Source organism: Pollicipes pollicipes, unplaced genomic scaffold, assembly GCF_011947565.3.
Source record: "Pollicipes pollicipes isolate AB1234 unplaced genomic scaffold, Ppol_2.1 Scaffold_7231;HRSCAF=8579_pilon_pilon_pilon, whole genome shotgun sequence".
NCBI classification, from domain to species: Eukaryota; Metazoa; Arthropoda; class Thecostraca; order Pollicipedomorpha; family Pollicipedidae; genus Pollicipes; species Pollicipes pollicipes.
In genome coordinates, this window is record NW_023597034.1 from 45,091,965 (window position 1) to 45,113,255 (window position 21,291).

Genomic DNA, 21,291 nt, shown 5'->3' on the forward strand with positions numbered 1-21,291 from the left:
AACTCTCTCCGCGGTGTATTGGATAGATCGGGTTCACGAGGTCTCCATGGCCGTCTCCTCAGTGTATTTGCCCTTGTCCTTGCCAAGCGCCGCCAGCCGACCGGCCGCGCGCCGCTCCAGGATCTTCTTGCGGTCCTTGTTCATCTTCAGCTTGACCACCACCACCTTAGAGGGGTCGATGCCGACGTAGACGGTGGCGCCGTTTGCCTTGTCGCGCTGAATCCGCTCGATGTGGATCACCCACTTTTTCCGGTAGACCTGGATTACCTTGCCCACCTGCTGACCCTTGTAGTGCCCGCGGACTACCTGTAAAACACATGGGTCATCGTGTCAGAACAGAACAGGTCATCTTAGAGACTTTCGGCCATGATTACATGCAGCGAATACTGGTCCCAAGGCAATATTCACAATGCGGTGAATGTCACGCAGCTGCAAATCTCATGTCACTTTCGACAATAACACTCGCCCCGCTAGGGGCGGGGGGTTCGACGCGATCGCGCCTCCCCCTCCTCTCCCCCCCCCCCCCAAGGTTTTCTGAAGATACCACACCGGCACGCCATGCAATCACTGCCAAATATTCGGTACCCTGTGGGGCATTTATTGCGCTAAAGGCTACCATTTTGCAACCGAAACGTGTCGCTTGCATTCCTGGTTTCCGAACAGCGCCGTTCTTTTACAAGCGCTGGACGATGATCCACACCAGGCGCGGACTGAACGGCAACAGATGATTCCGCCGATCGTGTGCCGCAGGGGTACACTGCCTTAACGGATTCCTACACAGCACACACAAACACATGACTTATTCGTCAACAGACGGAGGGGGCGGGGCTCAACCTCCCCTTTTTATTCCGCCTTGGGAAAAAACGAGTCAAATGGTTTAAGTGTATCTTTAGTGTTTTACCGTTGTGTAGCGGACCAAATCTTGCGAGTTTCACAGAAGGAATATGACGGGTGGCAAGACACACTTACTATGAAACCCGGAGGGCGACAGCGCAGGTTTGTCGTAAAACAATTATAACCCAGACATTACATATAAAACGTATTCCATACCAGCTATTGACAACCGTTAGTGCATCCTACTACCAAATGGCATACTCATCGCCCAAAGAAAGAGGATCTATGGCAAGTTTCCGGCGTCGCACTTCAAGCCTAGACCTGAAATTCACGAACTCAATGCCTTGAGCATTGGCTTCTTAGGAAGGTGGTGGTTTTGGACATGAAACATTTAGCGTACATGACAATAACTCCGCTACAACTCCGCTACATGACCTGACAAACGATGCTTTTGTGATAGCGCCGGCAAAGGAAGCGAGCAACCGAGTCAGCGCGTGCCACTCGGTCGGCCCGGGGCAGATCTAATGGCGTATATCTATATTCCGTAAATAAGGATTTATTAGCCCCGAACCCATTTTGATGTACACAAAACTACATAAGCTGTTGAGTGCACTAGCAAGGAGAATTATTCACATAGATAAGACAGTAGCATTAGCCCTATTCCTCGGAAAAACACGAGAATGGAGATACGGTTAGGTGGATATTTCGGCAACATGCCTTCCTCCAAACAATAGCATAAGTCTAATGTATGTGGGCTGTCTTGAAATAAACCTTTAATGAATAGGCACAAAGTTTAATGCCAGTTGTGTTTTGTCATTGCATGAGCTGTTCTTTGCTGCATGGGTTGCACTTTGTGATTTGGTGATTTTGGGCATGTCAGCATCAGGTGCCATGTGTCAGCATCATGTGCCTAACAATAGCAGAAGTAAAAAACAATACTTCTGCTGCTGTTTTGATGAAGGCATGTTGCCGAAATATCAACCTAACTATATGTCCATTCTTGTTTTTTTCTGACGAATAAGGCTAATACTACTGTCTTACCTATGTACCCAAAACTACACTATATCCACTTGTCTGTGTTGATAGTCCGCCATAAGGCCAACATGGGCCTGACCCCCTCACATTCATTGCTTGCCAGTTGATAAAGGTTTAACTACAAAATAAAGCAAACAGATTCCACTTTGTGTTGTGCTCATGTCTGACATGATAGTAAAGACCGGTTTTGTGGAACAATAACCATGTAACGCTTTGACTGAACCACACCTGTGCAGAAGCATCACAGCATATGATGTTCCTCCACAGATGTGGTTCACTTCGCGCACCACAGGCAGATGAGCACAGCTCTGCTTTCCAGCAATGTGCTGTGTGGAGAGCCCCTGAAGCCCATCAGTATGGGTCTGGGATGTGACGAGAAGTTGATTGGCCACACAGCAGCCATGGCGAGGGAAAGTCTAAAAAGCTGCCTAAATACATATTGAGTGCATGTGCATGCAACTAGCAGTGTTCTCCTTAACAACCAATGACATTAAAAAGTTCAATGATGGCAGGTACCAGAGGAACAGAACATGAAGGACAGAGCAATGCTTCAAACAAACAGAACAATGGTCAAACCCTGCCCTACACAGTGACCTAAATACAGCATTCAGAACCACTCAACAGCCAGAATCTGTGCAGCAAAGACCTGTCTTGACAATTAATCTTCCATGCAATGGTACAAAGTTGGATGCCAGTTGTGTTTTGTCAGTGCATGAGTTGTTCTTTGCTGCATGGGCTGTACTTTGTGGTGATATGGTGATTTAGGGCATGTTAGCATCAGGGCTATTTTGTGCCTGCTGGTATGAATCACACCTTGTTGCATGTATGGACTGTATGCCCAGCAAAGTAGATAGATCAGCTACTGTCTGTTGCATCTTCATTTCTCATAATTCTGTTTTGCATCACCTGAAGACCTTGACCTAAGTACCTCAAAATGTTCTGCTGCACAGCATTCTGACCTACTGAATATAACAACAGAAAATCAAGAATCTGGTAATGAGAAACAAAAATACAATGGTGTATTCTTGTACATAGCATAAAACACCTTATTACGAATTGGGTGCAACAGGTAGAAGGTACTTCAAGCTTCCAGGTCATAATGTGGGGCCAATACCACTTATATATGCCTGTAGAACCTGCTTGAGTACCATACTGTTTGCTGGCAAGAAGCATCAGTCACATCATTTGGGGAAAACATTGTTTATACCCTTGGGATGTCTGGCTGTGGCACCACTAGTTACAATATACCAAAACAACAAAAGACATCTTGTACTTCTCCCCCTACTCCTGGTTGTGACAGACTGTATCATACAGCTGTTGTGAAGATAGAAGGCATTGCTCATCTGACAGGCACAACAAATGTGTACCTCATCAGGGACTTAAATGTCAGACCCTAAGAATCCATGTCCAATTGTTATACCTGTGTGTGTAATACTACTTGTAAGTGAGCTAACAATGCTTCAACACTTATGTGCCTTACTGTGGGCACAGAATCTGTGCCCACAATATGGTATCATCAGTGCCACAGATGATACCATAATCCACATTAATGCACCCAGACACCTTTCAAACACATAAATGGGTCTAACCATATGCATCAGAGAGCATCCTCATCTTAATAGTTGGTGAGAAGAGAAAAATGACCTGGCTGTTAATCCACCTTGGCCTGACAACCTTTATTACTAGCATTGATCACATGGTATTGATCTTGGGCTCTGCTACATGGCCAAAGGTTTATAAAAAACAAATGGTTTTGGTGAACTGGATACCAGTTATGATGGGCTCCCATACATCCCAGGGTAGCTTTCACAGTTCAGCCTCCCTGAGGTCAGGACAATATATGTTAGATTTAGAGCATGTTTCATAAAATCTGGCAGTGGCTGCATCCTGTGCCACACCCATCAGGCAGTGCTTAGAATTATAACTCAATGGGCCTGAGGTAGGGCATTCCCTCTGAACATGCAACTGGTTTCATACTGGTATTTTCTCTCTCTAACAATATAAAATCCTCACTTCTGGTGTCCCAAAAGTGGGTGGGTCCATGGATTGCTCTCAAGAGGGTAGGAACAACTGCACACAATGACACAGACTTTGGTTTATAAGATTGCCTGCTATCATCATCCATACAACTTAGTTTCATAGTACTAGCATCCCATGTCAACATACACATTGATAGACCACATAAGCAGCCTTTTATCTAAGCCATGGAAACCGCTCCAAGTCAGGCTGTTGACAGCAGTGAGGACTTTCATAGTGACTTATCCCTTTCCTCCCTAAACCGATTAGAAATCTATACCCTTGTTTCATGCACTATGTGAAAAAGTGCAATGTGAACACAACATAGTGTAATGTAAGAACCCAATCATTCCCTCATATCTGAGAATATCTGTTCTAGGAGAAACAGCAGTGAGTAAAAATATCTGAAAATGAAGTAACATAGTAGTATTCATATAAAGATAATACAAAATGAGCTTTTTCTGGCACAAATGACCTTCTAAATAGCCAGGAAAAAATATTTCCTGTCATAAATATCATGCTGCTGTAGTAAGTTAAAGCAGCACACAATTGTGCAGCTGAGAAGCAATTGCCCAAACCAGTCAGCAATGCAATACCAAAGGAATAAATTTGGAGCACTGCTGGTAATAAAACTTGTTCTTCATAGTGTCTAATACAAGAGTCAAGCATCATCACTATGATGTCATTTCAGGACTTTAATTGCTAGCTTTCAGGGAAATCTAATCAGCAAAGGAAGTACCCAGAAGCCACAGTGTGGTTATTTCCCATAGCAGGCACAAAGATGAACTATTAATCTTCACATTCATATTACAATAATTTGCCCATGAATCCACAGGCTGGCCAAGGTTTGACAAATTTCAAAATAATTTGCAGTGGAGTACATATTTCCACCACATATTCATGTTTTGAAAAGATACTCCTGCCACAAATGCCTGACAACATGCACATCCTGTCAATCTCACCTGAACCTCATCATCCTTTCGGACAGGCATAGACTTCACGTTGTATTTCTGCACAAGCTCCTTGCTCAGAGGCGCAGACATCAATCTCCTCCTCAGATGAGAAGGGGCATTGAAGTGCCTCTTCCTGTTCTTGTTCCGATCTGATGTAACAAACTTGTTGAGCTTCATTTTGCTCTGAAAACAATGCAAAACATTGGAACTCAACTGAATTGATTGCTACACTACATCACAAGGTTTGTCTACTAGTGAGGTTACTAAGCATGCATTACATCTTATAATGGTTTACTACATACTACATACTGGTAATAATAATACTAATAATAATAATACTACATACTGGTTTACTACATACTGGTAATACTACATAACCACTTGCAAATGAACTGTACAATTTACTTGAGGCTTTGCCATGGTTTAATTTTGTTCACTGCTGATTGCCATCACATTCACTACCATTTACAGATGAATTCAATCATGAATGGTCAACACGTTCAATGTACATGCCACACACAACTGCCTAAATCTGTTGGGTGCCGCAGGAGCAACCTGACTAAAAACACAAGTGACTGAGCCACTTTTATCGAAAACGGCTCGAACTTTCACGCACAGAGCCTGAATTCTCAGCATGTGTAAGAACCGATGCAACACAACCTTCGAGATGTCACTACCACGCCGTAATTGAAACATTCCAAACAAGAATGAAGAATAGCAACAACCAGGGCATGGATAAACACAACAGAACAAAAGCAGATCAAAAATCAACAGACAAACGTAATGAACCAAGACTTATTATAAAACAGGGACCGTATCGCGCTATTCAATGTCAATAACGCTAACGCCGGATAACAACAACCCACTTACCGGATGCTGTTACGAAAAGGCTGCGTTGCCAGTTTCTTACAAAATCTTCGATTTTTCATCGGGTAAGTCATAATAAGACGTTTCATGCTATATTTTTTCACGTGTCATTGCAAAAATAGAATTAATGGCGTCAGTGCTGAGTTTGTGTAAGCCTTACTTTATATTTGAGTCGCCCCTTCGGGATAGCTGAAAGGTCGTCCAAATTCTTCTCATTTTCCTCTATTCAAGGGCGTTCGCACTAGTTTTTCCACATTAAAAAGGCATCAGCAGTAAGAAAACTTTATCTTTGCCTCACTTTTACCCTACAAATACCGGATAAGGCTTGCTCGAGCCCAAAGCCAGCTGCAGCTCAAGAGCACGCCGCAGATCGCGTTCATGAGCTTTTGGCCATTCGCATTCAATGCACCAAATCGATGAGCAACGATGTTCCTCGTCTTATTACAGGCTTTAGTCATACGACTGTCGACTGTGAAAAGTCATCTCGTTAACGCAGGACCTGGAGATGCACTCCAGTGAGTCCGATCGTCTCCACAGCCGGTTTCAACACCCGGAGTACCGCATGAATGATGCCGGCACCGAGCCGAGAGCTACGTATCCGCCTTGACTGCGTACTTTTTGAAGGCATGGATGTACAAAACCTACTGGACGAGTACACAGGTCCTCCGGCTGATGGAGCGTATTGCGACAGTTTAGTGACACCTTCCAGTCCCTCCATTGAACATTGGCCAGTTGATGCTGACATGCTAAGTCGGGTGACTGAGTTGCTGTTACCCGAAGATGCTCTCGGCCCTCGGTGACCGAGGGCCGGTCTGCACTGTGTTGCAGGCTCCGAGTACTCCGCAGAAGCTGGAACCCCTGGCGCAACAGGCGAGCGATCCCCGACGTCAGTTCAGATGGTTGGTTCGTTGCTGGGCATGCGTCTTTATGCGCCGAACGTCGGGTGGGCTTGCTCGCGTCCCGGTACGGAATGCAGGTCTCGGGATGATAAAAAGCACTACAGTGAAGAACGTACGGGGCAGACTGCCTGCCTCACAGGGACACGGATGGCGCGTCGCTTTTCCACGCGCTATGGTTGTAAAATGCTCAGCGCATGCACCAGAGACGTAACGCAAGCCCACTTTCCCCCCATGTGAACTCACCTGGCCGCCTTATTTATCTTGGAAGCTAACTGGTACATATTAAGGTGCTGAAGGCTTAATGCTCGAACGCTGATGTATGCAATTTTGAAAAGAGCTACCAAAGAGTACCTCCAATTCGTCGGTTAGTATAATGAAGCTTGCAGAGCTGTGGCGTGTGTCCATGAGTTGAAATTTTAAAATATCTCGACCTACTGAGCCGGCACACGATGAGGATAAGTGGAAACTGGGGGAAAAACGTGTTCTCGTGGTCCGAACCAGCATAAGAGACCCTCTGGCACTCCGAGTCCCGTCGCTGTACCTATTCAGCAAATGTTCCATTAGCCGACTGACTGACGATGTTACCTTGTGGACACATGATCCAGCCAGGCACTGTGGACCCCTGGCCGACATCCTCATTGTTTCAGAGACCCCGACCAATATAAGTCGCCGGCCCTGTCTTCCTTGCGCTTGGGAAAGGCACTCTCATGTTTCAGAACGACACGGGGCCGGCTATTTGATGTTGCTGGTCTCTGGCCGAAAAAGAGGCCAACACTGTCCTACGAGTCCGTCCCCCAGTCGATACAAGCGGCCCGCTGACTGATATATGAAGTCAAAGGCCTACGGGCAGGGGCGTCCTCGTTGTGACCTACGACCAGTCCTTCAGGCCCGTCCGCTCCTGCAGGCTTTCAATCGAGCCCTCGATCTTTCGTCTTGAAGGGCCTTTCGGCCCCCTTCGGACCTCGCCCGTTTCGATGGGCCCCTGGGCCTCTCCTCGTGGGCCTCCCCTCTTCACTGAACACTGTCTTTGGTCGACCCGGAACCCTTTGCCAACACAGGACCCCCTGTTAGGCACTGTGGGCCCCTGACAGATACAGGGGCCCCGACCAATTCAAATCGCTGGTTCCAGCTTTGCCGCTGCTTGGGAAGTGAACCGTCAGATTTATACCGGCACGGAGCCGACTGTGGGTACTGGGGTGATGCCTGACCGATATACAGGCCGTTATCGACTCAACAGGCCCCCAATCGGCGCAAAGGACCTCCTGACTTTCATCCGAGGTCAGGCCCCACAGGTCGGGTCCCTAAAGAAGACTCCGTCCAGTCCTTCACGCCATTAAGTCCTCCAAGAGTAGGACCCTAGGTGACACACTATCGTTCCCGTTGAAGGGCTGAAGGGCCATTCGTCACATAGTGCGATGCCTGGTCTACGCCTGGTCAATCCGGAAGCCCTTGGAAGGATAAATCATATCACATTGGACCCCTGCATGATGACGGAGGCCTTCTGATCCGCGCATTTGGCCCCGGATTGACACAGGAACCGTCATTTACGCAACAAGATCCCTGATTGCCGCAGGTGGCACAATAATTGGCACATACAATCCAGTTCGGCTTAACGAGCTCATACTGGAATTGGGCTGTAGGACCTGCACTGGTTCGGTACTGTTGAGGGCCTGTTGAGGTTCGGTGCGGGGGGGGGGCGACCTTTCCATTGCCACAGTGCAAGGCACTGATCGTAAGTTCTCATGTTTCCATTCATTGTAAGGGGGTCGCGACCAACCCAAGAGGCTTACTGGCATTCGGGGTCCCGTCGTGGCTGCCTGTTCAGGCAATGTTCTCCAGGCCGATTCGAGGCTCTTAATTGACGCTTAATTATAGTATGATAAAATTATGATATAATAATAATCGACTTAATTTTTTCCTTAAGGCACTTTGGGCCCCTAACCGACAAGGAAGCCTCGCAATATTACTGCAGGGTTCCGGCCCGTATCAATTGCTGGTCGACTTTGTCTGTAGTTGGGAAATGGGATCCCCAGAGTTCAGACCAACACCGAGCCGACTGCTCAGCGTTGGTGATCTTTGGCCAAAACAGAGAAACGCCCTGTCTCAAGGTTCCCAAATCGGTACAAGAGGCCCTCTAACTGACATTTAAGAATCACGACACTACGGGCAGGGACCGTTAATGTGACCTATAATCAGGACTTCGAGCCATTCAGACTTCCAATCGAGCCCTTGATTTTGGGTGTAGACTACCAAGAGACCCTTCGGCCTCCTCTACAAGCCGTCTAAAGTACGGCGCCTGGTCGACTAGGGGCCACTTGCCGGCACTGGCCTCACTTGGCATGGATCTTTTACCAGATAATGTGTCGACATATCATACGTCAGGTACTACAAATGTGGGTGACTTTTTGGGTGTGGTAGTTATTCCCGAATCTCGAAGAAGAGGTTGCTTTAACCTCCGCGCAGGCTGGTACTATGCAGTGCGGCAGCCCACCAAAAGCGCGGTTGTCAGGCTTGGCGCTGCCACCAGGCGACGGCGACCAACACTACCAGTGCGGAGTGCGTCGCCAGGTGGCCGGCGGAGGAGGCCGGCTGCCAGCCGGCCGGCAGGAGGCGGAGGGGCGGGGGAGCCTACTTCAATGCGCTTAATCAAACAACCGATAATCCGCAGAAAAACCACGCGCGATGTTTTTTCTGAAATAATCTCCCAAACATTTTTGGTGCGCTTAAAAGGAGATCTGAGCCGCACGTGATCAGGCATTCGTAGAGATAGACGTTCGTTTCCGTCTGGCGAATAAGCCGCAGCCATCCATTGAGTGTTGTACCCTGATTCAAACCACTAATGTTCGGTGGCACCAAGACACACCATGCGGCACTAATCTGCACGTTGTTACCTGGGGCAGCCTCGAATTTTCACACAGTTCGCCTGCGTCTTTTTTTCGGGCCGTGAAGCGTTCAGAAGCGCTACACAACGGTAGAAAAAGACGCGTCTCGAGAATGTTTTGTTTTAATGATCCTGAGAAACAGCAGACGTGAGCACCTCTCTCGTGGTCTGAGTGGCCCGACGTTTTCGGCACTAGTCGATCACACTGGTGGCCACTGTAATCTGCGCCTAGCTGCGTGTGCATCAGTTCAGCAGCTGACCAGCGCTCTCCAGCTGCTGCCGCAGGCACTGGAAGCCCCTGACGCCGACCTTAACCCCGGCTACCCTGCAGGCCGCCCGCACGGCCGACAGCACATCATCACCCCGCCGCAGCCGCCAGATGGCAGCAGCAATGAACGTGTCGCCGGCGCCGAGCGTGTCGACGACAGATGGTGGGCTGTGCGCATCGCAACTGACCACCGAGCCGTCCGGCAGACAGGCGGCCGCGCCCACCTCACCCCACGGACAGATGAGCACCGACCTGGCGACGACACGAGGAAGGTCAGGCACGCAGCCCGGCCCAGCCGCCGACCACAGGTCAAGGGTGATCGCGCCAGCCGGTGGACACGGATCGACACACGCGCGGTCAGTCATTGGCCGAAACGGCCGCGCTGTTGGCGTGATTAGGCGCGGTGGGCGTTCCACCCAGCTCGCAACTGCTCAGGAGTTATCAGGTGTTCTCCTGTTTTCAAATAATTTACATCCAAATAGCGGATATTAGGGTTAGGGGTTTGTGTCATGCGATGACACAAACTCTACCCCCGACCCACCACAGGGCTTACCCCGGGGGTGTCCTCTTCTTCAGGTCCCTTACAGTGGTCTCCATGTCCGAGAACCCGTTAGCCTTGGCATAATCTTTTGATACAAAGATCACGTCTCCCAGGGAGAGCAGCACCTCCAGCTCCTTTCTGCCGGGCTTTTCCAGTTCCACTGAGATTGTCAGCTTGTGCTTCATCATGTCTCGCTCCGCCCGAATATATTCAATCATCAGCTTCACGTTGTTAATGTTTCGGCCCTGCAAACATAAATTATAAAAGTTGACGGAGGAGTTCTTGGCCTGGTCGCACGATCTACGTCATTGTCCGACGGCATGTCCATCATAATTTTTGACATTTGAACACGGTATTCCAGATTTAACGCTTTGACAAACAGAAAGCGGCGGAAAGAGGAGGAAGCCAGAGGCCTAGGATAGTTCGTGACGTCCATTACTGGGGGGGGGGGGGGGGGGGGAGGGGGGAGGTACAAGGAACAAGAAAAAGGGTGGCTCATAACTTTACCCAACAATTTGTTCTCGGAACAGGTTCCTTCGATGGCCTTACAAACCAGCAGCTGTGCAAAATCTCGTGGATTGTTACACCATTAACAGAATTAGCCCCCACCATCAACGATTGAGCCAGGGGCGTTCAGCATTTTACCCGTTATTGGAGCAGATCGCCGAAATGATCAGCTGACGCACTTGGCTTAGCAGTGGGGCCTATGAAAGATCTAGTCAAATAGTTGCCAGACACCCGAGAGGACAATGCTTGCATGAGGAGCAGGAATACTGGATAGACACGGATGTGTTATCGTTTTACGAGCAGGAAGTCAGCACCCTTGATCGCCTGCCGCACACACCGCAACCCACAATACGTTGTATGGTGCTGCGCGTACTTTGAAACGGGCCCCGCAGACGTACCTCGAAGTGGATCCAGTCATACTCGGCTAACGGCAGTGAGCGCACGAGCTCGGCCGGCACCTCGGGCAGGTCTCGGTTGCTGTGGATGATGGTGCGCGTGCCCGTCTCCTGGCTCACGATGACACAGGAGGTGGGCGTCTGCGCCTCGAATCGCGGACAGTGCGAAATCGCGACGCTGTCCGCTCCAAAGCCGTCCTCGATGAACCTGCGAGCAGTTCGCGTGTGCAGATCTCGGTACGCGACAGCTGCACCGTGCGCCGCACGTGATTTCAGCCGCGCTCCTGGCCGCCACTAGGAAACAAATGGCTCCGGATCCATTCCAAGATAGTACCTTTTACGTGCAGATTGCAGCTGCTGGGAGAGCCCAGCGGTTTGGCTGCTCACGCACGCCTGAGGTGCACGCACACGTTCTTACCAATGTACAATTGAATGCAGAAGACACAAGGCTAGACACTTTACACTGCACGGAGGACGTGGGTAGATTCACTAAAGCAATAGACCCAACAGACCCCAAGCGCGTGGGAGGGAATCCGATCCAGCACCGGATCTGCGACTGCATGCAGGTGACGTCACGTACCGGCACAAGCTACCTTTGGGGATGGAGCCGAGGAACTCTGCATCGGCGCCCAGCAGCGAGAGCACAGTGGCCGTGTTGGAGGCGTTGCCACCCCTCTGCCACTGCTGGTCCAGGCATCTGCCGTCAGCAACGTGTCAGGTTTTTTTTGTTGAAAAGTTGACGCTCACTTTGCCACCAGATGAGCACTGGACATTGCGATGGTCTCAAAGGGAAGACCAATACCTCTAAGCCCCGAAGATATCGTCATGAAAGTAAACAATCCAAAGACTGCCAGAAACGTGTCACCTGGCAGACATAAACATCCCAAACACTTCCAAAAAATTAGTCCAATGCTGACAGCAATACACAATTAAATAGCACGTGGAAGAGCGTCCAGAGTACACGAGGAACACTGCTTTATATTCATTGAAATGCATATGTTTTGCCGATGAGTAGAGACCGAGCGAAAAAAAAAACTGATCGCGATAGGCACGCATATACTGGAAAGTCCATTTTTGTACATACATCGATACATTACTAACAATTTACCTAAACGCACAATGGGATATCATACACAGATTTCACATTTCATTGTGAAAAAGGGCGGTGCGGCTGAACGCCTTCTTCTCCACGCTAAGTGGCATGTTAACAAAAAGCTGATGCAAACTGCGGCTCACACCTGTGACTGCTGTGGATAAGCGCATTTTAGCTTGAAAACATTTATATACATGCATATATATACATGCATGTATATATATATATATATATATATATATATATATATATGTATGTGTATATATATATATATATATATATATATATATATATATATAAATATATATGTATATGTGTATATATAAAGCAGATAACCATAATACCAATGGATGAAATGAAAAAAATCGCATATTTTTCGCTTTTGACTCACCGATGATATTGTTCACTAAACTCACCGATAATTCGGCTCCGACTCACGAGAAGCATCGAAATAACCGACATTCCACTCCAACTCAACGCAGATTTCGCTGCCTCCAGTCAATTCCGACTATGCCCGAGGTCAAGCACAAGCCTGCACCCGAGAGCGCGGTGGCGGCCGGCGCGGGCCCCGCAACAGCCCTGGACTGACCGGTTGCCGCCGCCGCCGAGCGCCTCCTGGGCCGAACTGCTGCCCACGTCCGTGTCCTCCTCAGGGAAGCGGTGCAGGTAGTTGATGATGTCGATGCAGACGTGGCCCACCACCAGGACGCGTCCCGTCATGTTGCGCTCGCGCTGTGGAGATGGGGCGGGGCGGGGCGCACGAGAGCTCAGGCCGTGCGTCTTGCTCGCCGCCACATGACAGTGCCGCTCGGGCGTCCCGCCGCATCGGTGTCCCGCCGCTGTGTGACATCGCGCTTTGGAGAAGGCGTGACCAATATGAGTTGAACTCAACTGAGCCTTACTGAGCCGCACACAATGTACACCGTGGTGTCAATTTTCCTCATGATTTGTATATTCCTTAATCAAACGAGTCAATAGGGGATAATTTGGCTTGTTCCGGCTTTATTTGGCTGGCGACGTTTCCGAAAAATGCACTGCAGACCTCAGCGTAGGTCGTTGTATGAGTTCGCTTTACTTACTCTTCATGCTGCTATGCACGCACACGCAAGCAAATACCTTGTTTGCAACAATTAATTCAGTACACAATGGAGACGTATTTTGCTGAGTGCTGGTTATCATCCAAACTCGCCCTCATTTCGTCCAATCGTTCAGCCCATGTAAATCCCCGATAGCTTGAAGTCATACGTGCGCACATACGCGCGGTTCGTTTACCATGGGTCGAGCATACCGTCAGTTTGATCAGGAGCCTGTTATGCCTACACATCCTCCATCGTCAGTTGCCTACGTGAGTAGCAGCCCATGTTTAGGGTACCATAAAAGCCAACAGATCATGCTGTCGTGAGCTTGGCGAAATCGCTCCCTCGCATTGCCTTGTATGCGTGGACGGTCTCGACTCCAGGCGTCAGCTGTCTTTCAGTCATCGTGTGGATTTGAAAAACGAATCATTCGACATTTCCCCGCCACTCCATGAAATCTGACAGCCGTACGAACAAGTTCGTAGAAATGAGCATAGGATCCAGTTCCCCGGATTTAACAGCCTTTGACAGAACTTGACGTTTTTCACATATCGTGCAACTTTAAAGCCTTTAAACCGTCAAGCATCGTGCAAATTTGAGGCCAGGAAACCGTCAAGAAAAAACCCCAAGTTCTGTCGAAGTTAGCTAAATCTGGGGAACTGGATGTTATCTTAATTTATACGAGTTTCCGCAAGCTATTATCAGACTTCATGGAGTGATCGAGAAATGTTAAATGATTCTTTTTTTAAATCAACATGAATTATTGAAGAGAACAGTTGGCACTTGTGGTCAAAACTGTTAACTCATCCAAGGGCAACGCGAGGAAGCGATTTAGGCAAGCTCACGGCAACATTATCTGTTGGGTTTTACGGTTCCCTAGATGTGTGCTGCTGCTCACGTAAACAATTGACGATGAAGGGCGTGTAGATACAGAAGGCTCCTAATTAACTAACAGTTATTTTGGACTATGGTAGACGAATCGTTCGTAAATGCGCGTTCAAGTTCGGATTTTTAAGCATCAGAATTTTCGTGCATGCATCATTTTAAATTTTCCGGGATTTAAATGGATGAAACGATTGGAAGAAATGAGTGGCGAGTTTTGATAATAAGCGGCGCTCAACAGGAAGCACCATGGATGCTGCGATAAAGGATACATGATGGGCCAATATCGTGAGGGACACCAACTATCGTACTTTTGCGAGGCCTCCAGCTTGCTCTTGATCGGATTTTGTTGTTTCCGCGCAGTGTACCGAGTCCTGCCACACCTTAAGCCAGGATCTCACCGCATCCACCCATCGAAGAAAACGGTCCGACATGTCCCAATGTAGAATTACACACGAGGCAGCAGAAGCAGACTCCCACTTAGTGTGTGCAACGTGCAACAGTCAAATCCAAATCATCCCGTGGCAGGCGATCAGTCGGTTCCCGAAGAACACGTCAGTGTACTAACGCGCCTGGAACTAAAGCTAGTTATAGATAGAGGCCCATTAAACGAGGAATAAAAAACTCTTTCTCGCCGCTTTCTCCAGGAACGCACACGCGGATTATACTACCAGCCATATAACAAAAGTACTTGTGTTGAACACCTCCAGGCGTCATGGATGGTGCTGTGCCCTCACACACGTACCACACCGACGCGCGAGCGGTCCACAAGGTCTGGTGAGTCAGGCCTTGTGGACCGCTCGCTTACGAATTCGGAGCGATTTTTCGGGCGGATTTTGTTTGTTTGAACACCAGTCATAATATGTCAAAATCTCCTGGCTATTAGCCGCTATCCTGATTCTCCATGTTTCATAACGCGGACTGCTGAGGGAGGGGGGGGGGGGGGTCGATGCGACCCATACCGTTTCCAAACTAAGTAGCATAGAGCTTAGCGAGAAACTTGAGTTTCACAGATCACAGATCGCCGTACAATGTTCCTAAAAGACTGTCGATGCTCTGGAACCAAAAATGCTGGGGGAAACGCGTTTTAATTTTGTCAAAACACGCGCACTGGATGTTCCAGAGGCTAGTGAAAATTTGGGCGCAACTGCACGACATGCCGAAGAGCTATCCCCAAAAGCCTTAGAGGGGTTGCATCGACCCCGCGGTTAGGGCGAGGGTTAAGAACAGCCCTACGCAAACAATAAATATAACCTCAACCAGTCTCAAACTAGGTATATCAGGAGGAATGAGCAGACGCCTCAAACGAACTGGGAACTACGCTCAAATCAAGTCGAAGGCTTGGTTTGGTTACCTTTGAGTTCCTTAGGTTGGTATCTATCCTCCAGTTCGGATGTTCGGGATTTGGAGAGGTGAGAAACAAGGCAAGACTGCTGGGACCATTCCGCCTTCCGCAGTCCTCAATACTTCTGGACGGTAACCCCAACGGCACATGAATACAACAGCCGGCGCCCAGCGTGAGTCGGCGAGGGACTAGGAGCCGGGGCCCAGCGTGAGTAGGCACGGGATGGGAGCCGGGGCCCAGCGTTAGTCGGCACGGGCTGGGAGCCGGGGCCCAGCGGGAGTCGACACGGGACGGGGATTCCGGCGGCTCACTGTCGTTCTAAACTCAGGAATATTGCATGATTGCAGCCAAATCCTAGTTAGGTGGGACGTGCAATCGTAGGATGCAGGACATGGCGCGAACAACAAGGGTGGTGACGAGGACGACCTGCTCGAAGGATGCTCAAAATGCAGCCTTTTTAACGTCAACTCTGCATCATATTTTCCGGCACTTTCAATAAATTATTCCTCGTTGCTTAACACTGTCAGAAAGAACATGATTGCCTGAACATTATTTGGCCATTGCGAAATGAAACTAGAATTTGGTATTTGCTGACGCATCAGCATCAAAATAACCGTAATTTTATGGCTCAAATGACAGTTAGACCGACCGAAAAAATTAAACCCATTACCCGCCGCAGAGGCCACAGGATCTCACCTCCATGCTCGCAGGCAATGAAACTGCTGTTACCACTAACCGCGTCCCACTGCTCCAGCGTCAGCGCGCACCGCCGTCCACGACCCTCGGCACCACAGCCCGAGCCAAGTCCCGGCCGTCCCGGCCCGACCAGAATGTAAATAGTCCCGGCGCAGCCAGGCGGCTCGCCGCTCAGCCCCCCTCCCCACACACGTTGCAGTAGTAAAACCGCAGAGCATAACAAACCCCCTCTGCCCCCGGGCGTGGTATACTCCGATGCCACTCAGATATCCGTTACCCTCAGTTCGCGTGTTCCGGCTGAAGCGGACATTACGATGCGAACTCACGTTGAAGGCCAATTTCTATCACCATGGAGCGCCAAATCAGCTGAGGAGCCTTGAAAGAGGGACCGACGTTAGAGACGTCACAAACCTCAAGGACATTAAAAGGTGATGCGGAGGGCTTTAATAATTTCAAAATGCACCAATGGTAGCCCAGCTTCTAAACGGCTAGGGAAAGCTGGCCGGATAAGCCGGGTGTTCTCATTGGTTAGTCACAGACCCCAGTTCGAAACCCGGGGAATTTAAATCTAACGGCTGGTGGACGAGGAAGCAGGCGGACGAGTTGTGCTTACGGTGTGCAAATTGGGGCGGAATTTCGAGATTTTGACATAAAATTGGCGATTTACGACTGGAGGATCCATACGGCATATATCGTAAGTAGTGTCCGTACAGATCTACTGTATGGCAGCTTGCATAACTATGCGAAAATGCTTGCAACCTGTGCTTTTAACGTGTTGGTTGTCGGGGTAAAACTAGAGTTTGTCTTAAATAGAATTCATGTACCAATGCATCCTTTTTGTTGGAGCAGTTTCAATGTCTATTTGGATTTAGCTGGCGTTATAATGTGCGCATATGCTAAAAAAACATTTAGGTAGGTAGGTAGCCTACCTTCTCAACCTACCAACATGCCTCATCATCCTTAGATTGAAGCCAATTGGTACAAATCAACATAAAGGTGATGTATTTGAAGCTTGGATATAATATCCATCAGGTGTTTTCCTACCTACCTACCTACCTACCTACCCCAGCATTGCTCAAGGCTCATTTACTTAAAGTTTGCCACCTCATGGTAGGTATGTAAGTGCCTTGCCCTGAACCTGCATAAATGCCTACAATAGAGATGATGTTTCTGCTATGTGTGGAGGGGTTTCAGCTGCCTGTATTCCGAAAGGTTCAAATGGCATCTAATGATGCTTTGAAAATATGACTAATTCTGATGCGGCCCAATCACTGAACATTAATCTCCCTTTGAATGACATCATCCCCTTGCACAAAAGCCTGAAGTCTAACTCACTTCAGGTAATGATACCTATAACACAAATATTTCAAGCATACTTTGCTCACATACTCCTCAACCACACCATACCCAGGGGCATATGTGGGATTTCCAATAGGCCACACAGCTAAAAAATACAAAAAAAATTATAGTTGACCACTGCAGGAAACCAAAATTATTTGTGTGGCATGCAAAAATATTGCATTTTTTTATTTTTTAGCTCCTCATCTTCAAGTTTTAATGTCAGCACGCACTAACAAACACATCAATACATGTAATAAATCTGATGAGGGCACATGACACTGCTGCGTGTGTACACCCCTGGCCATGTACGCTCCATGTGCATCTTATATTTGGATTTGTTCACTTACATGTTGCTCAAATGACAGCTAGGAATGTTAATGTTCATGTTTTGTATGGTTACTATATCAACTGATGGCATGTATCATGTTAAAAAATATGTCAACATCTGAAAAATGTCATTGGTGCACGTGCATTGCAGCTGGTGTGCCCCTAAAACCAAAATACTTTTACTGGTGACAATTATCTGAAAGGCAGCATGCAAGCACTTACTTGCCTGACTATGCATGTCTATTAGCCAAAAAAACAGAGAAATGACCATATGCAATGCAATTTTCTGCTTACTTAAATTAATGGTTTTGCTAAAGTTGCATTTCCTTTAAATAATAAGGTTAAATAAAATCAGCTTTGGGTTATCTTCTGTGTGGGTTTCTAATGTCTTAAGATTGCTGTTTCATATGACACCGCATTGATGTGTCATGTGCTGAGAACACTCAGAAGCATGCTCATGTATCACAAGAGGGTAATAATGGATTTGAATATGGCCAGCACAGAAAGTGTGCCATGTCAGGATAATGTGTTGTACACAATGCCACACTAACTGCCAGTTTATTGATTTTCCCATCCCTCATTCACTTGTCATGAATCTTAGTATTGTTACATCAAGTTAATACTTAATATTATTTTAATCACTTCAGTTAATAAACAAAATATATTGTTGGAACAGACTCATAACCATGGGGTTAAGCATGCTGATCAATATACTATATATTTTTAGTAGTTTCTTCAAGAATGATCTTTCACTTCCATTTCTGATATCACTGTAGTTCCCACATTACATGGTCATTCATATGTAGCGCCCTGACAACATTCCAGCACTGCTGCACCCAGCACAAACATCACTAAAAATTGGCCTGTGCATGCAAGTTATTCTTAGCTCCATTCTCAGTTGCCATGCTAACTTTCTTACTAAATGCTGGCACTCATTTTGTATATTGTCCCAACACAGACAGAGCTTTGATATAACACATTTGTTTGTTTGTCATCCAAAATTAGCACGAAATTCGCTATCATTATCGGTTATTTCACCATGATGCGAACGATCTTGACTGACGAGTTGCTAACTCCACCTCCATTCCACCGGCACCGGTTTTCTATCCGGCAGTCGGGCCTGTTGCGCGCATTGCCCGGTTGTTCCGGGCCCGCGGCAAAAGCTGCACCGTAACCCTCTTCCCGACACCGTACACACCTCCACCAGTACTCACGTCTGCCGGCCAAACGACGCCTGCCCAGGCCTGATCTGCAGCGCCAGGTCGACTCGCCTGCACATGACTGGCGCGCAGCTGGGCCAAAAGCACTGCATGCCGGGCTTAAAAAGAGCAGTTTCAACCTAGACCTATCAACCGACCTCAGCCTAAAAGTATATCATGTCTGCTTTCTAAGCACCAACGCATGGATTTCCCCCATTGTGGATCTTTTAGTCTGCGTACTCGCCCCTTCGCATCACGGAATCCGCATCAGAGGAGGGCAGGGAACTCCGTCGAAAATTTCTGAAAGAAACAACATGTATGAGAATGACGGAAATAAACGCCTTTCGAGAAACACAACTTATGTCCCCAACTTTTGAACAGTGACAGGGCCGCCCCTGTTATCGCAATAACAGATTACACCTATTACAATGACAATTACAATTACAATGAATTTCACACGAAACGTGCACGCAGACATCCTGCAAGAAGAACGACCCGGATGCTTCTCGCTCTCCCGATTTCCAACGGGAAAAGGAATCCTGGAAAGGCTGGATATTGAGTCTTAGTGCTCAGATCTACCTATTCCATGGCCGCCGAAATACTGTTCAATCATAAAATCGTTGAATTGAAATCGTGATGTTCATATATGCTTATACCATAAATGGTTGAAATTACGCAATATTATAAATAATTTGTCGTTTGATGATTCAGCACACGCAACACAACAACGTCGTTCTTCTAACATGAAAAGTGTGCAAGGAATTGACCTTGCGCTGTTCACATGCCGTTCCCTCCCGTCTGTGGTACACGGCTGATCTGATGGGAATGACGCTTCGGGCAGGCGGCGCAGCCATGGACCCGCTGCCGCACTGGTCCGACACGGAGCCAGAGCTGGACGCCACCCAGCTGCAGGAGCACGCCGAGCTGGACAACATCTCGCCCACGCTCATCGCCTCCAGCATCTCTGACCTGCACGCCAGCTACCTGCTCAACGACCTGAACTCTGACTTCGTGCTGGGCGACTGCGAGCGGACCACGCTGGCGCTGGACTACGTGCCGCCGGCCGCCGAGCCGCCGCACTCGCACGGCCCGTACCCGTGCACCTTCTCGGCCGACACGTGCCCGCTGAACCCGTTCAGCGACGACCCGCTGTTTGGTGAGGACCACCTGCTGATGACGCCCGAGACGGCGGTGACGCTGCGCTCGGCCTCGTCTCGCTCGCGCGTCACCTCGCCCGACACGCCGAGCCGCCCGGTCGGCCGCCGCCCGCTGCGCCACGTGGTCAAGCCGCCGGCCGGCGCCGCCTACCGCGAGCCGCCGCCGCCCTATCCGGGCCTCACGCGCCAGGAGCGCACCGACCAGACGCAGTTCTACGGCGTGTCTCCGTCGCGCCGGCTCGGCCTGGACGAGCGCTCGGTGCCGCGGCTGAAGGTGGTGCGGCGCGTGGCGTCGCCGGCGCTGCTGCGGCACGCGGCGCCGTACCCGGCCGCCTCGCCGCCGCCGGCCGCCGCCGGCCGCCGGCTGGGCCGTCTCACACCCACCGATCAGACCGAGAGTCAGCACACCAAGCCCAGCCTCTCGTACGTCAACCTCATCACGCTGGCGCTGCTAAACAGCGAGACGGGCAGCCTGCGTTGCAACGAGATCTACGACTTTCTGCAGTGAGTGGCGCGCGCCACCTGGGCGGTGGTCTGGAAGGCGGACCGACCGGTCCGGGTGAAAGTTTGCGGCTCTGTCTTTCTTTTTTGAGCAGACCTGATCAACTGTTCCAGATGCCTGCGTGCTGCGAGAAATGGACACGACACCGAAAAGCGCGGATATGTTAGGAACTTGTTTCGTTAGCGTGCAAAATATGCTCTGACGATCTTGCTGATAGTTATCCGGTCTTAATAGGACCATGTGCTGCAACCGGACCATCCAAGTCTGCTGCGGAGCTTCCTGGATGCCAGCAATGAGCTTAGTGGAGCGGCCCCTGTCTGAGGCGTGCGTGTGCGCGTGCCGCGTGCCAGTGTGTATTACCACAACGGTCTCTTTCCAGGAGGGTTTTCCCGTACTTTCGGGAAGTGAGTTCAAAAACTTGGAAGAATGACACCAGACACGCGCTCAGTTCAAATCAGTCGTCTAGCAACTTCTGCA

The 21,291-nt window shown here is 49.0% G+C and overlaps 3 protein-coding genes across 5 annotated transcripts; 1 reads left to right on the plus strand and 2 right to left on the minus strand.

Moving 5' to 3' along the window:
• On the minus strand, window positions 1–5,044 carry RpL26 (ribosomal protein L26). The gene is made up of 2 exons (XM_037233377.1): window positions 4,848–5,044; window positions 1–306 (listed from the first exon to the last, which is right to left on the minus strand). The coding sequence occupies exons 1-2, from the start codon at window positions 5,013–5,015 to the stop codon at window positions 34–36; spliced, it is 441 nt and encodes a 146-aa protein (XP_037089272.1). The 5' UTR covers window positions 5,016–5,044; the 3' UTR covers window positions 1–33.
• A 4,545-nt stretch (window positions 5,045–9,589) lies between these two features.
• On the minus strand, window positions 9,590–16,668 carry LOC119109739 (ketohexokinase). Of its 3 annotated transcripts, none has more exons than XM_037233488.1 (6): window positions 16,289–16,391; window positions 12,879–13,021; window positions 11,777–11,893; window positions 11,200–11,404; window positions 10,307–10,539; window positions 9,590–10,005 (listed from the first exon to the last, which is right to left on the minus strand). In XM_037233488.1, exons 1-6 carry the CDS (start codon window positions 16,292–16,294, stop codon window positions 9,729–9,731), a joined length of 981 nt encoding a protein of 326 aa, XP_037089383.1. In that variant the 5' UTR covers window positions 16,295–16,391; the 3' UTR covers window positions 9,590–9,728. The 3 variants fall into 3 exon arrangements, with proteins under 3 accessions (XP_037089383.1, XP_037089385.1, XP_037089384.1); XM_037233490.1 differs by lacking the exon at window positions 16,289–16,391 and adding an exon at window positions 16,615–16,668 and having other exon boundaries at window positions 9,648–10,005; XM_037233489.1 differs by having other exon boundaries at window positions 9,648–10,005; window positions 12,879–13,143.
• A 200-nt stretch (window positions 16,669–16,868) lies between these two features.
• LOC119110174 (uncharacterized) lies at window positions 16,869–20,820 on the plus strand. The gene is made up of 3 exons (XM_037233910.1): window positions 16,869–16,982; window positions 19,997–20,423; window positions 20,712–20,820. The coding sequence occupies exons 2-3, from the start codon at window positions 20,008–20,010 to the stop codon at window positions 20,818–20,820; spliced, it is 525 nt and encodes a 174-aa protein (XP_037089805.1). The 5' UTR covers window positions 16,869–16,982; window positions 19,997–20,007.
• The last annotated feature ends 471 nt before the right edge of the window (window positions 20,821–21,291 follow it).